The sequence below is a fragment of the Leucoraja erinacea genome, chromosome 1 (assembly GCF_028641065.1).
Source record: "Leucoraja erinacea ecotype New England chromosome 1, Leri_hhj_1, whole genome shotgun sequence".
Lineage (NCBI taxonomy): Eukaryota > Metazoa > Chordata > Chondrichthyes > Rajiformes > Rajidae > Leucoraja > Leucoraja erinaceus.
In genome coordinates, this window is record NC_073377.1 from 55,711,331 (window position 1) to 55,722,685 (window position 11,355).

At 40.6% G+C, this 11,355-nt stretch overlaps 1 protein-coding gene across 4 annotated transcripts in view; it reads left to right on the top strand.

The window, feature by feature from the left end:
• trappc13 (trafficking protein particle complex subunit 13) overlaps positions 1-10,225 on the top strand; it is a 56,282-nt gene extending 46,057 nt beyond the window's left edge. For 2 of the 4 annotated variants that reach the window (XM_055635154.1, XM_055635140.1), the window contains 5 exons: positions 246-379; positions 5,102-5,300; positions 5,982-6,082; positions 7,538-7,685; positions 9,437-10,225. In XM_055635154.1, coding sequence (XP_055491129.1) covers positions 246-379; positions 5,102-5,300; positions 5,982-6,082; positions 7,538-7,685; positions 9,437-9,544 — 690 coding nt within the window. In that variant the 3' untranslated portion in view covers positions 9,545-10,225. Of the gene's footprint in view, positions 1-245; positions 380-5,101; positions 5,301-5,981; positions 6,083-7,534; positions 7,686-9,436 lie in introns of all 4 variants that reach the window. The other 2 variants (XM_055635132.1, XM_055635146.1) reach the window with 1 other exon arrangement.
• Positions 10,226-11,355: the final 1,130 nt, after the last annotated feature.

Genomic DNA, 11,355 nt, shown 5'->3' on the forward strand with positions numbered 1-11,355 from the left:
GTAACTAAATTAATAAGCCAATGTGGGAAAAAAGATATTTATCTAAATTATGCTTCTGCTTTTCTTCATTAATTACCTGCACTGTGATTCCAAGGCATGAACTAATAACATTTTAATTGTCAGAGAAATTTATGTGATATTATTCAGAAGATTCTTCTCTGTTTCCCCCCCCCCCCCCCCCCCCCCCCCCCCCCCCCCCCCCCTCTATCCTACCCTTCTCAATCCCTTCCCCTCTCACCCCATAGACGGATGAAGTATTTTTGGAAGCTCAGATACAAAATATTACGACTACTCCAATGTACATGGAAAAAGTTTCACTCGAGCCATCCCTCATGTACAGTGTAACTGAACTGAACACTGTCAATACCGGAGCGGATGGGTAAGAAACTTAAAGCTGTGTTTGAATCACTATTACTTTATAATCTCTCTCTGCGCATGTTATTTTACAACGTGTTTTATTGAGACCAAAAAAAATCAACATCACTTTTTTTTGGTTGGTGAATTTACCGTCTTCCAAATACACTGAAATTCCATATCGGTGTTAATATTAAGCAGAAGGCATTATGGACAGCAGTTGGTGTTTTTTTTGGGGGCACTCGGGGGCTGTCCCACTTACGCGATTTTTTTCATGTCGCGGGGCGACCGACGCCTGTTTGGTTGTGAGTAGTCATCCAAAAAGTCGTAACTTTTTCTGGTCGCCGCTGATATTTTCAACATTCGGCGACCTGCTGAGTCTATGATGGGTTCCTGCGAGTCGCCGAAAAAATTGTGTAAGTGGGACAAGTGGGACAAGTGGGACATTATGGACAAAGTTGTGTTTCCAACCAGAATGAAATACTGGATCTCTCAGCTAGGCAAATATTGCAGAATTTGTCTGAATTAAAATAGCTCCATGAAATACAGAGCATTAAATTTGATTTCTTCATAAAGATAATGAGGTAGGAGAAAACAGTGATTTTTGTAAATAGAGTGTGATGTACATTGCTTTAAAGTTTTATTAAAACAGATTTGATTTGGTGATGTTAATTAATGCTGTGCAAAAAGCTTCATTTTTCTTTCTTGCATATTAATCATTACATATCACTGCATTTCTATTTGCACAGTTGGACTTTTATTTTTTGATGCTATTCCCTATTCTTTGACTATTCACACTGAAATGTAGTAAAAAAAGATCCAACTAGACTAGTAATTAATTAAGTAATTAACATTCTCTAGTTGGCTTTCATATATTTAAAGGAACTACTTAAGTCAGTTGTGTTTAACTGATAAATGTCATGCAAAGGATACAAAATACTATTTTCAGGAAATTATAACATTAATTAGACAATAGGTGCAGGAGTAGGCCATTCGGCCCTTCGAGCCAGCACTGCCATTCAATGTGATCATAGTTGATCGTCCACAATCAATATCCTGTTCTTGCCTTCTCCCCATATCCCCTGACTCGCTATCTTTAAGAGCGCTATCTAATTTTAATGGAATTAAAGTTAATTAAATTTAATTAAATTATAAACTGATCTAAATCTCTTATAAAATGCCTTTTATGAGTTCTTGTGCACCTTGCAGTTTGAGTATTTGGCAATGTAGGCACACATCTTTCATTGGCAAGGAAAATGTATTATCTTTCACTCTGATATTTGTCTACGCCAGAATGTAGAGTAACCATGACTTTTCTGGTGCATTAGCTACAGAATCGTGTGTAATGATGTCAAATAGCACTGACTGATGTAATAGTTGGAGACATTGTACAGTCAAGCCCCATGATATATGGGGGGGTGTGGGGGGGGGTTCCCAATGGTCCATATTGTAATTATCCTTAATGTGATGCTGCATCATCTGAGCATATGCCAAGAAATTCAAGTTGAGAATAAGGGTAAGCCATTTAGAACAGAGATAAGGAAACACTTTTTCACACACAGAGTTATGAGTGTGGAATTTGTCGGGTTATGCTTGTAATAAGGCTCGTACGACGACGTAAACAGAGTATACCTTTAATCTGTACAATAACAGCAACTGCAACAGCAGCCTCCTGTGTAAGCCCAGGCCTCTCTCTCTCTGCCCACACCCTGGGTTCCAGTCACATCCGGTTACTGGAGCCTGGCTTCTGGCACACAGGGTCCTAGTGCCCCTCTGCTCAGCCTTACACTATATTGCATAATACCACATCTCCCTTTCTTTGAGAACAAAGGGTGGACTACCTTTGTCTCTGCAGGTCTTAAGGGGTTTATTCTGCCCTTTTGCTGGAAGACCTGTCCCTGATCTAAGCATGCAAAATAGAAATAAAATAACTTACACATTACCATACTGTGAACTATTCTTTCAGGTTTCAGGTAAATGTAACAGGTTTACAGAACAATTTCACATCACATTTCACTCTCTCTTTTTCTTTCTTGTAGAAAACAGATCAATAAATCACAAATCAAGTCTCTTTGGCTTTCTAACCTCTCGCCCACACCTAGTCCGCACAGTCTCTGTGGTGGGGCCCTCTCCGCTGGGTGATGCTGTCACTGGTGGAGCTGGGTCTGGTGGAGCTGGCTCTTCTCCCACCGGTGGCTCATCAGCGTCGACTACCTCACTGTTGGTCTGCAGCGGCACCAAGTGCTGCCGGTTCCTCCTCAGTGTGCCCTGAGGCACCTGGACGATATAAGAGCGAGGGGTATTGTGTATAGATAGCACTTTGCCCTGGACTCGTGCATCGGTGATCCACACATCCTCCCCAGGTACTAGTGGCTCCAGATTTCTCGCTCCGCGCCTCTTGTCAAAGGATCTTGCGTCGTTCCACCTTTTCTCCCTTTCTTTGGCCCCCAGCGCGTTGTAGTCAGGCAAAACTGGATTCAGCAGGGTTGGAAGGGCAGGAACTGTAGTGCGTAGGCGGCGCCCCATCAACAGCTCGGCCGGGCTATAGCCGTTCCGTAGAGGGGTTGCTCTGTAGGCCAGCAATGCAAGATATGGGTCTGACGCCTTTGTTAGCAGGTTTTTCACGGTTTGTACAGCGCGTTCCGCCTCCCCATTGCTCTGAGGAAACCTGGGGCTGCTCGTGATGTGCATAAAGCCATACTCTGCTGCAAAGGATTTAAAGTGGCTACCTGAGAACTGGGGCCCATTGTCACTTTTAAGAAATTCACAAATTCCATGACGAGCAAATATGGATTTCAGGTGCACCACCACATCTGTGGACCTTGTGGGTGACAGCAGCGCAACCTCCACATATCTCGAGAAATAATCTACGACTAGCAGATAAGTCTTGTTTTGCAGCGTGAATAGGTCAGCTCCCAAGTTTTGCCAAGGCCTGTCTGGCATCTCCGTTGGCATCAGCGGCTCTTTGACGTTCCTTCGCTCTTGGATGCAGGTTCTACATTTCAGCACCATGTCATTCAGCTGGCTGCTGAGTCCTGGCCACCATACCGTCTGTTTGGCCTGGCCCCTGCACTTTGTCACCCCCAGGTGTCCTTCGTGTAGTCTCTGCAGCACATCACCTTGTAAGGCTGATGGGATGACGAGCCTCGTGCCCCGCAGCAGCAGCTCATCGTGCACAGTCAGCACTGCTCTATCAGCCCAGTAATGTCTCAGCACTCCCTGCAGTTGGCTTTTGTCGGGCCAGCCGTCTGTGCAGTACTCCATCAGTGCAGAGCATGTGCTGTCTGCCTGCAGGTGCTCACGTAGGCTGCTCGGATAATCTCCACTGACAGGAATGTTGCTGATGACAGAGTCTACATAGATGTTGGTGTCCTCTAGTAGGCTTGTGTCTGTGTGTGTTTTTGCGGCTCTCAGAGGAGCACGAGATAAGGTGTCGGCTGTCCACAGGCTTTTGCCAGGGACATGATCTACTGTATAGTTGTACCTCATGAGTCTCATCCTAAATCTTTGGATTCTTGGTGGGAGGTCATCCAAAGCTTTCCCTCCCAGCAGACTCACCAACGGCTTGTGGTCAGTTTCCAGCTCGAATGGTCTTCCCAGGATGAAACAGCTGAACCTTTCACATGCCCACGTCGCAGCCAATGCCTCCTTTTCTACTTGAGCATAGCGCTGCTCTGTTGGTGTCATTGACCTGGACGCATATCCCACTTCTGACACCATGTCGGGTTATGCTTGTAATAAGGCTCGTACGACGACGTAAACAGAGTATACCTTTAATCTGTACAATAACAGCAACTGCAATAGCAGCCTCCTGTGTAAGCCCAGGCCTCTCTCTCTCTGCCCACACCCTGGGTTCCAGTCACATCCGGTTACTGGAGCCTGGCTTCTGGCACACAGGGTCCTAGTGCCCCTCTGCTCAGCCTTACACTATATTGCATAATACCACAGAATTCTCTGCCTCAGAGGGCGATGGAGGTTGGTTCTTTGGATACTTTCAAGAGAGAGCTAGATGGGGCTCGAGTGTTGGCTCGAAGGGCTGAATGGCCTACTCCTGCACCTATTGTCTATTGAGAATAGATTTGTGTTGATATTTTTTATGCCGGCAGTGCTGCCAAATTAAACTAACTCCATATGCCAACACATTATCCACATCAACAAAGGACATTTATTTATTATCACATACACCAAATGGTGTAGTGAAATTTGACTTGCCAATGCAGCACACGAAAAAAATAAGACACAACATTAAAGAATTTAACAACATAAAAACTAGAAGACCTCCAAAACAAACACTTTTAACTCGCTAAAAATGTTTTAAAAAGGGTGAAAAGACTAACAGCTGCTGGCAGGGCAGCCATACTCGACGGCGCCCCCTATGATCTGTCCATTCTCTGCATGTTCATGTGCCTGTCTAAATGCCTTTTAAATTTCACCATCCTGTCTGCTAACACATCTCCTGGCAGTGCATTCTTTTGGCACGCATTACTCTCTGTGTAAAATAAACAGAACAAAATTACCTCTTAAATCTCTAAACTTTTACCCCTCTCTCATCAAACCAATTTGCCATTTCTAACTTGGGAGAAAAACTCTGACTATGCCTCTCATAATATTATTAACTTCTATTGTTTTGCCCCCTCAGCCTCCCTGCCCAATTTAGCTGTAGAACCTGTTGCAATTTCAACTTCACTGTTCAAATATGATTTTTTTTTTAAATTGTTTTTATTGTATTTATTTATTGTCTGTGCAGATCCTCCACATTTGGGAAAATGACCTATCTGCAGTCCATGGACACAAGGCAATATCTATACTGCCTCAAACCTAAACCTGAATATTCAGAGAAAGCTGGGGTCATTAAAGGAGTCACAGTTATTGGAAAATTGGACATAGTCTGGAAAACAAACTTGGGTGAGAGAGGACGGCTACAAACAAGTCAGTTGCAAAGAATGGTTAGTAAATGTTTGCACAATATAGTTTTCTACGTTTTGCATTTGGTAAAACATCCCATGCCTATTCCATTTGTGGAAGAAGGTTACATCCTACTTGTGCTTATTCAGGTTTTTGCAATCACAAGTGGAATAATCACCAGAAGGATAAATTGTTATTGGATGTTGTGGTATTTTCAAGAAAGCTGTATAAAAAGTTTAATCCTAGTTGTTTAATGAAGTGATTTTGTTGGTACAGCTTCTGTAAGCGTTTTTTTAATTTTGACATTGCTTTGTTCTGTCTCCTGAAGGTGGTGACTTGTTTGTAGATTAGTACAGTAATTGATTTTCAGTTTGACCTTGAACAGTTTTCATCTTTTCAGACGTTGGAGCTATGTTAGATGTCCCTGAAACGCACAAACATTTTTACTTGCAGCCAAAATGATTGGAGAGTCACCCGAAGTTTCTCCTTAGCCAAGGCCACATTTTATTTCCCCTCTACATTAAACAGTTAATTTTCTTCCGAGATTGTGCCTGTGATCCTTATGGTCGTGGTGTTACTTCCTCAGGGTTGTATATAGCTTTGGATTTTGTTTCTTAAAATGTACAGTTCTTGATATGGGCAGCAATAATTTTTTTGATCTTTATCTTATCTTATTTTTTTCATGTTTGTAACCAGTGTTTTTTGTATGGGTTTTACTTTAGGCACCTGGGTATGGTGATGTAAGACTATCCCTGGAGATGATCCCAGATACTGTAAATCTTGAAGAACCGTTTGAAGTTACATGTAAAATAACTAATTGCAGGTAAGTTCACTGATTAACCCAGAGTACATGTTTTAACTGAATTCTACTTCATTCGAACGAGGATAATTTTCTGCTAAATTTGTGAATCACTCTATCCCAAAAAGACCCTCCAGTTAAAAGTGAAACATTTAATTGACTGCCTAAAATTAATTCCTGCAAAAGTATCTGTGTTAGTGGTATCCGCTCATTAGAGGAGAGATATTATCTGGATATTTGTGACTGACGTTGGCTTCCTCCCTATGCACGGAGATCCTGAATGGGAACTAGGTTTCAAGAGATAAAAAAATAGTTGGCATTCTTGCTATTGGTTCCATTCTAATTCAGCAGATCAAATTATTATGTGTTCGATGAAAGCAATGATTTTCTTATGCATCTCTGAGAACACATTTTGTAAAGAATCTTTAATGAAGGAGTAGAATTTATGGTCTTCTGTCATCCGTATGTATATTAACAATGCAATTATTATATGTTTAACTCTCATGGAAGAGGAACATGGTGACATGTTCTGGTCTTGGCTTCTCTGTTTATTTTCCATTATTACTGCAGCGTCATTGACAAATCCAAAATGGGCATTTCTGAAACCCATGTGGATTCTGATAAGATAGCATCAAGATATTGTCATTGGTAAATAAATAATTTAACATAAACATGAGCCATGACATCATAGTAGGAATGTTTATTTTTAACTGCATGGATGATTAATTTGGGGAAAATATTTCACAAATATTTTGAATCCATCTGGATGAATGTTGTAAATAAATCTGCAGTTGAATGGAACCTATTAATGGTATCACATGATGCCTGAAGCCAATAGTGCTGATTTGCTTCTGATTTGAGGAGAGGCAGATATAGCAGTAAGTGACTGTTAGATTTATCTTTTATTTTATAATTTATAATAATACAGATTGACCATGCATAACTATTGTACCAACATTGCCAACCGGATGCCCATTTTGAAGCTGACCTGAAACAGCACAAGTATCGCTGTATCCAGTGAAATGAATTGTTTCTTAATGTCACATGGAGACACTTAAATTATTAACCATTGTGGGGATCTCCTTAGGACAACCTCACACCTAATATTCCACATACTGATTGAGGATAGGAATGTCAATGGATGATCATTAACCATTTTAATATCTTACTATCTGTCACCATATTAATCTGATGTGGTAGAGTTGCAAAACTTTGTAGTGAACATTTACGTGTAGTTTAGCTTTGACTTTGTCTGTCCCTCAATGGATTGCACCACACAGGTAATAACAGTATTTCCTTCCATTGTGTGCCTGAATGTTATACATAACTGTTCTTGTTGAGCATGTAGTAAAATGTTCATACTCTTGGACATATTTGATAAATGCTTATCAGGTGGGCTTGTATCATTATTTTTATATCATGGTGTTTGATATTGTGGTGAGCCGTCCATTTCTTCATAACTTCCCCTTTCTCTAGCAGTGAGAGGACTATGGATCTGGTACTTGAAATGTGCAACACAAATGCAATCCATTGGTGTGGAGTTTCAGGAAGACAGCTTGGAAAGTTGAGTCCAAATTCATCTTTACATCTTGCACTCAAGTTATTGGCTTCTGTGCAAGGTTTACAGGTAAGTGCTATTACTGTGCAAAGAATAAAGGGAGAGGGAAAAATTATTTTGTTAAGTAGCCTTGAAAACTGTGCTTGGTATTTTGAGCATTAAATTTGGATTTTGCAAATTGACACTATAAGAATTTATAGGTCATGTTCACTTACCAGCCACCTTTTCACATTCCTTTCAAAGAAAATATGGTGGGCTATTAAAGACATTTAAGGGGAATATCAGCCACAGTACACAAGAGTATTGTCGGCAATGACTTGCTGCCAGCAATATATTTGCCTTATATAGATCTCGTGATGCCAATTTGCTGGCAAGTACTATCCATATCTATAATGACACGGTCTTGTTCCACGAAGCATCCTTATTGTATGTAATGTCATGTTACCATATTGCCAGCACAAGCAGAAGCCCGATACAGCTAACTAACAGTTGATTAAGCTCCAAGGCATACCTCCAGATTCAGGGACAGTTTCTTCCCAACTGTTATCAGGCAACTTAACCACTACCACTACCACTAACTAGAGAGCGGTCCTGAGTTACCATCTATCTCATTGGAGACCCCCGGACTCTCTTTACTGGACTAATCAGACTTTACTGGACTTTATCTTGCACTAAGTGTTCTTTCCTTTATCCTGCCTCTGCACACTATGGACAGCTTGATTGTAATAATGTATCGTCTTTCTGCTAACTGGATAGCACGCTACAAAAAAGTGGTTCACTCTACATTGGTACATGTGACAATAAACTAAACTAAGGCTGCTTGTCGGATCAGTGTTTCCACTTTGAAGGAAATTACCCGAAATTCAGGAAATTCTGGTTGTCTTCGGGTAATTTTAGAGAAATAAAATAATTTCGGGAAATTTCCCGACCCGGTAAGCCTTCCCCAACTGCGCACGTGCGGATACCGGGCCCACTGCACATGCGCAGGGAGACGTGAAGGGGTCCAATCAGGCCCACGGGATGATTTTCGAAAAAAAAGTACGTACCTGTATATTTACGACCTGCGCAGTTGGGGGTAGGCCCGTCAGCCGCGTCACATGCGCAGTGGGCCCGGTATCAGCGTGTGCGCAGTTGTGGCGGCAGTCACACATGCACAGGTGGGGAAGGCTTACCATCAAATTCCAGGTAATTAGGAATTCTATTTCAGGAAAAAAAAATTTGAGGTGTAGAAGCACTGTGTTGGATATGTCAGTAATTAAATTTGGAAGCAAATAAGCAAAGCTATTCTTCATCATTGTAACTATAGTACTATTTGATTACTATAAAAATCCATGTATATTCATTCTTCAGGGAAGGAAATCTGTCATTTGTCTGTGATATGAAGTTGGCAGATAAAATGGAGTACAATGCACAATGTGGGGAAACATTATTCATACAATGTAACCTATTACTTACCATTATGTTGACCAAGTGATGCAAATCATTTAGTGACTCAATTCTTCACTCGTGTTTCTGGACTGGGACTTTAGTAACAATGTTCTTGCACAAATTATGTCGCAGTTGAGGGGAAACATATAATAATGCAAGACACCAAATGCACAGTAGTATCTTTGAATTACATCTTAACTTTAATAGATTTCTTTCCAATTTTTCATATATTTGAATGATGAGCAATGATTAAAAGTTGCCTTTATGTGCATTTCTTATTTGCATTCAACGCTGTGATGTTTTAACTTGCAACCAAAAGACAAACACTCCCTTGAACAAACTTTACTTTTGTATCTATATGCTTCTGACAATTTCATTTATTTCTCTTTCAGAGTATTTCAGGATTACGACTTATGGATACATTTTTAAAAAGAACATATGAATATGATGATATTGCACAAGTATGCGTAGTCTTTTCACACTTGAAGCCAGAAAGCTAGAGGCATCAGTAATGATATCACATTCCTGTGGTTAACTGTGGATCAATAGAACTGTTTTAATGATGTGGCGTATTTTTTCACTTGCAAAAGCACCATGTTGACATAAACCAAACATGTAAAATGTAAAACTTAAGATATTGAGCAAGTGAGTGCAATGAAACACTGTACCTTGGATCCTAATTTCAAATCCAGTGCAAACTGATCTGAGGGTAATAGTCGGTCTGCTTGTTGGAAATTAAAAAATGGCACTTAAGTTTGAACAGCTGCAATCCATTTCTTTATGGTAATAACCAATTATGTGAAATTGATAGATCAATGTCAGCATTGCCTGTCCTGAGTATCTCCAGCATTTTCTGCTTCTATTCTAAGTCTTATTTGTCACTTAATTGGTAATCTCATGCAGGAATGCTTAATGAGCGTGGAAAATATTAAACTGTCACACGCAAAAGCAGAATGCGTTTCTGAGGTTGGTGCAAGAGGATATTTTGGGCACAGAGGAAGCTTTTAATCTAATTGTGCTGTACCTGTTCCGCTGATGTTTGATAATGAAAATGTCCAAGCTGGTGTGCTCTGTACTACTACACTTCAGCTCGCACTGAGAATAAAGTCCACACTTTTTTTAAATGTTTGCACAAAAATGGTTTTAACTTTATGCAATAAAGCTTATTGAACTTTTAGAAACAGTTTAAATAGTACATTACTTTACAAGTAAAATAGTTTAGAGATACATGTAAACAGCTCTTCAGCCCAACAAATCCACACAGTCCATTAGATCACCACCATTAGATCATGCTAATTCTATATTTGCCTACTTTCGCATTCACTCGCTACACATTAACGGCAATTTACAGAGGTCAATTAACCTACTAACCTGCAAGGCAGTGGGATGTGGGAGAAAACTGGAGCACCTGGAGGAAACCCACACAGTCCCAGGGAGATCATGAAACCCCATACAGACAGTACCCGTGTCAGAATCAAACCCAGGTCTCTGGTGTTGTGAGACCAGCTGCGCCACTGTGCCACCCATTATAATGTTATTTTCTATTAGCTATGAAGGCAACTTATTCTAAATAGTATTGATTAAACCGTTATTTTATTTTTAAATAGTGATCTAGATATTATTTAATTCAGTGGGGCATCTTCAAGTGTCTACCTCATTTATTGTGGGATCTGAATCGTACAACACAAAAACAGGCCATTTCAGCATGCCTCGTACTTGCCAACCATGCTGCCTATCTATTCTAAACCCATTAGCCTGTATACGATCTGTACCTCTTTCACCTTTCCTATCTGTGCCTATTTGTCCAAATGCTTTGGAAATGTTGTAGTTGTACCTGCTTCTACCACCTCCTGGCAGTTTGTTCCAGATAATCACCATCCTTCAGATGTCGTTTGAAGTTCTCCCATCTCACCTTAAACCTCTTAAAGTAAACCTATATTCGGTCACCCCTCAGTTAGTCACGATCCAGAGAGAGTGAACACATCCTATCCAAACACTCATTGTAACCACAGCTCTCTATTACAATCACCATCCTGGTGAAGATAAATGCAAATGATGTAGTAACTCAGCAGGTCAAACAATCTCAGTCTGAAGAGGGGTCTCCACCCGAAATGTCATCCATTCCTTCCATCCAGAGATGCTGCCTGTCCCGCTGAGTTATTCCAGAATTTTATGTCTATCTTTGGTTTGAACCAGCATCTTTCAATATTTCAAATGTCATTAGAAACGGGAATAGTGCCGGAGGATTGGCGTACTGCGCATGTTGTTCCATTGTTTAAAAAGGGGTCTAAGAGTAAACCTAGCAATTATA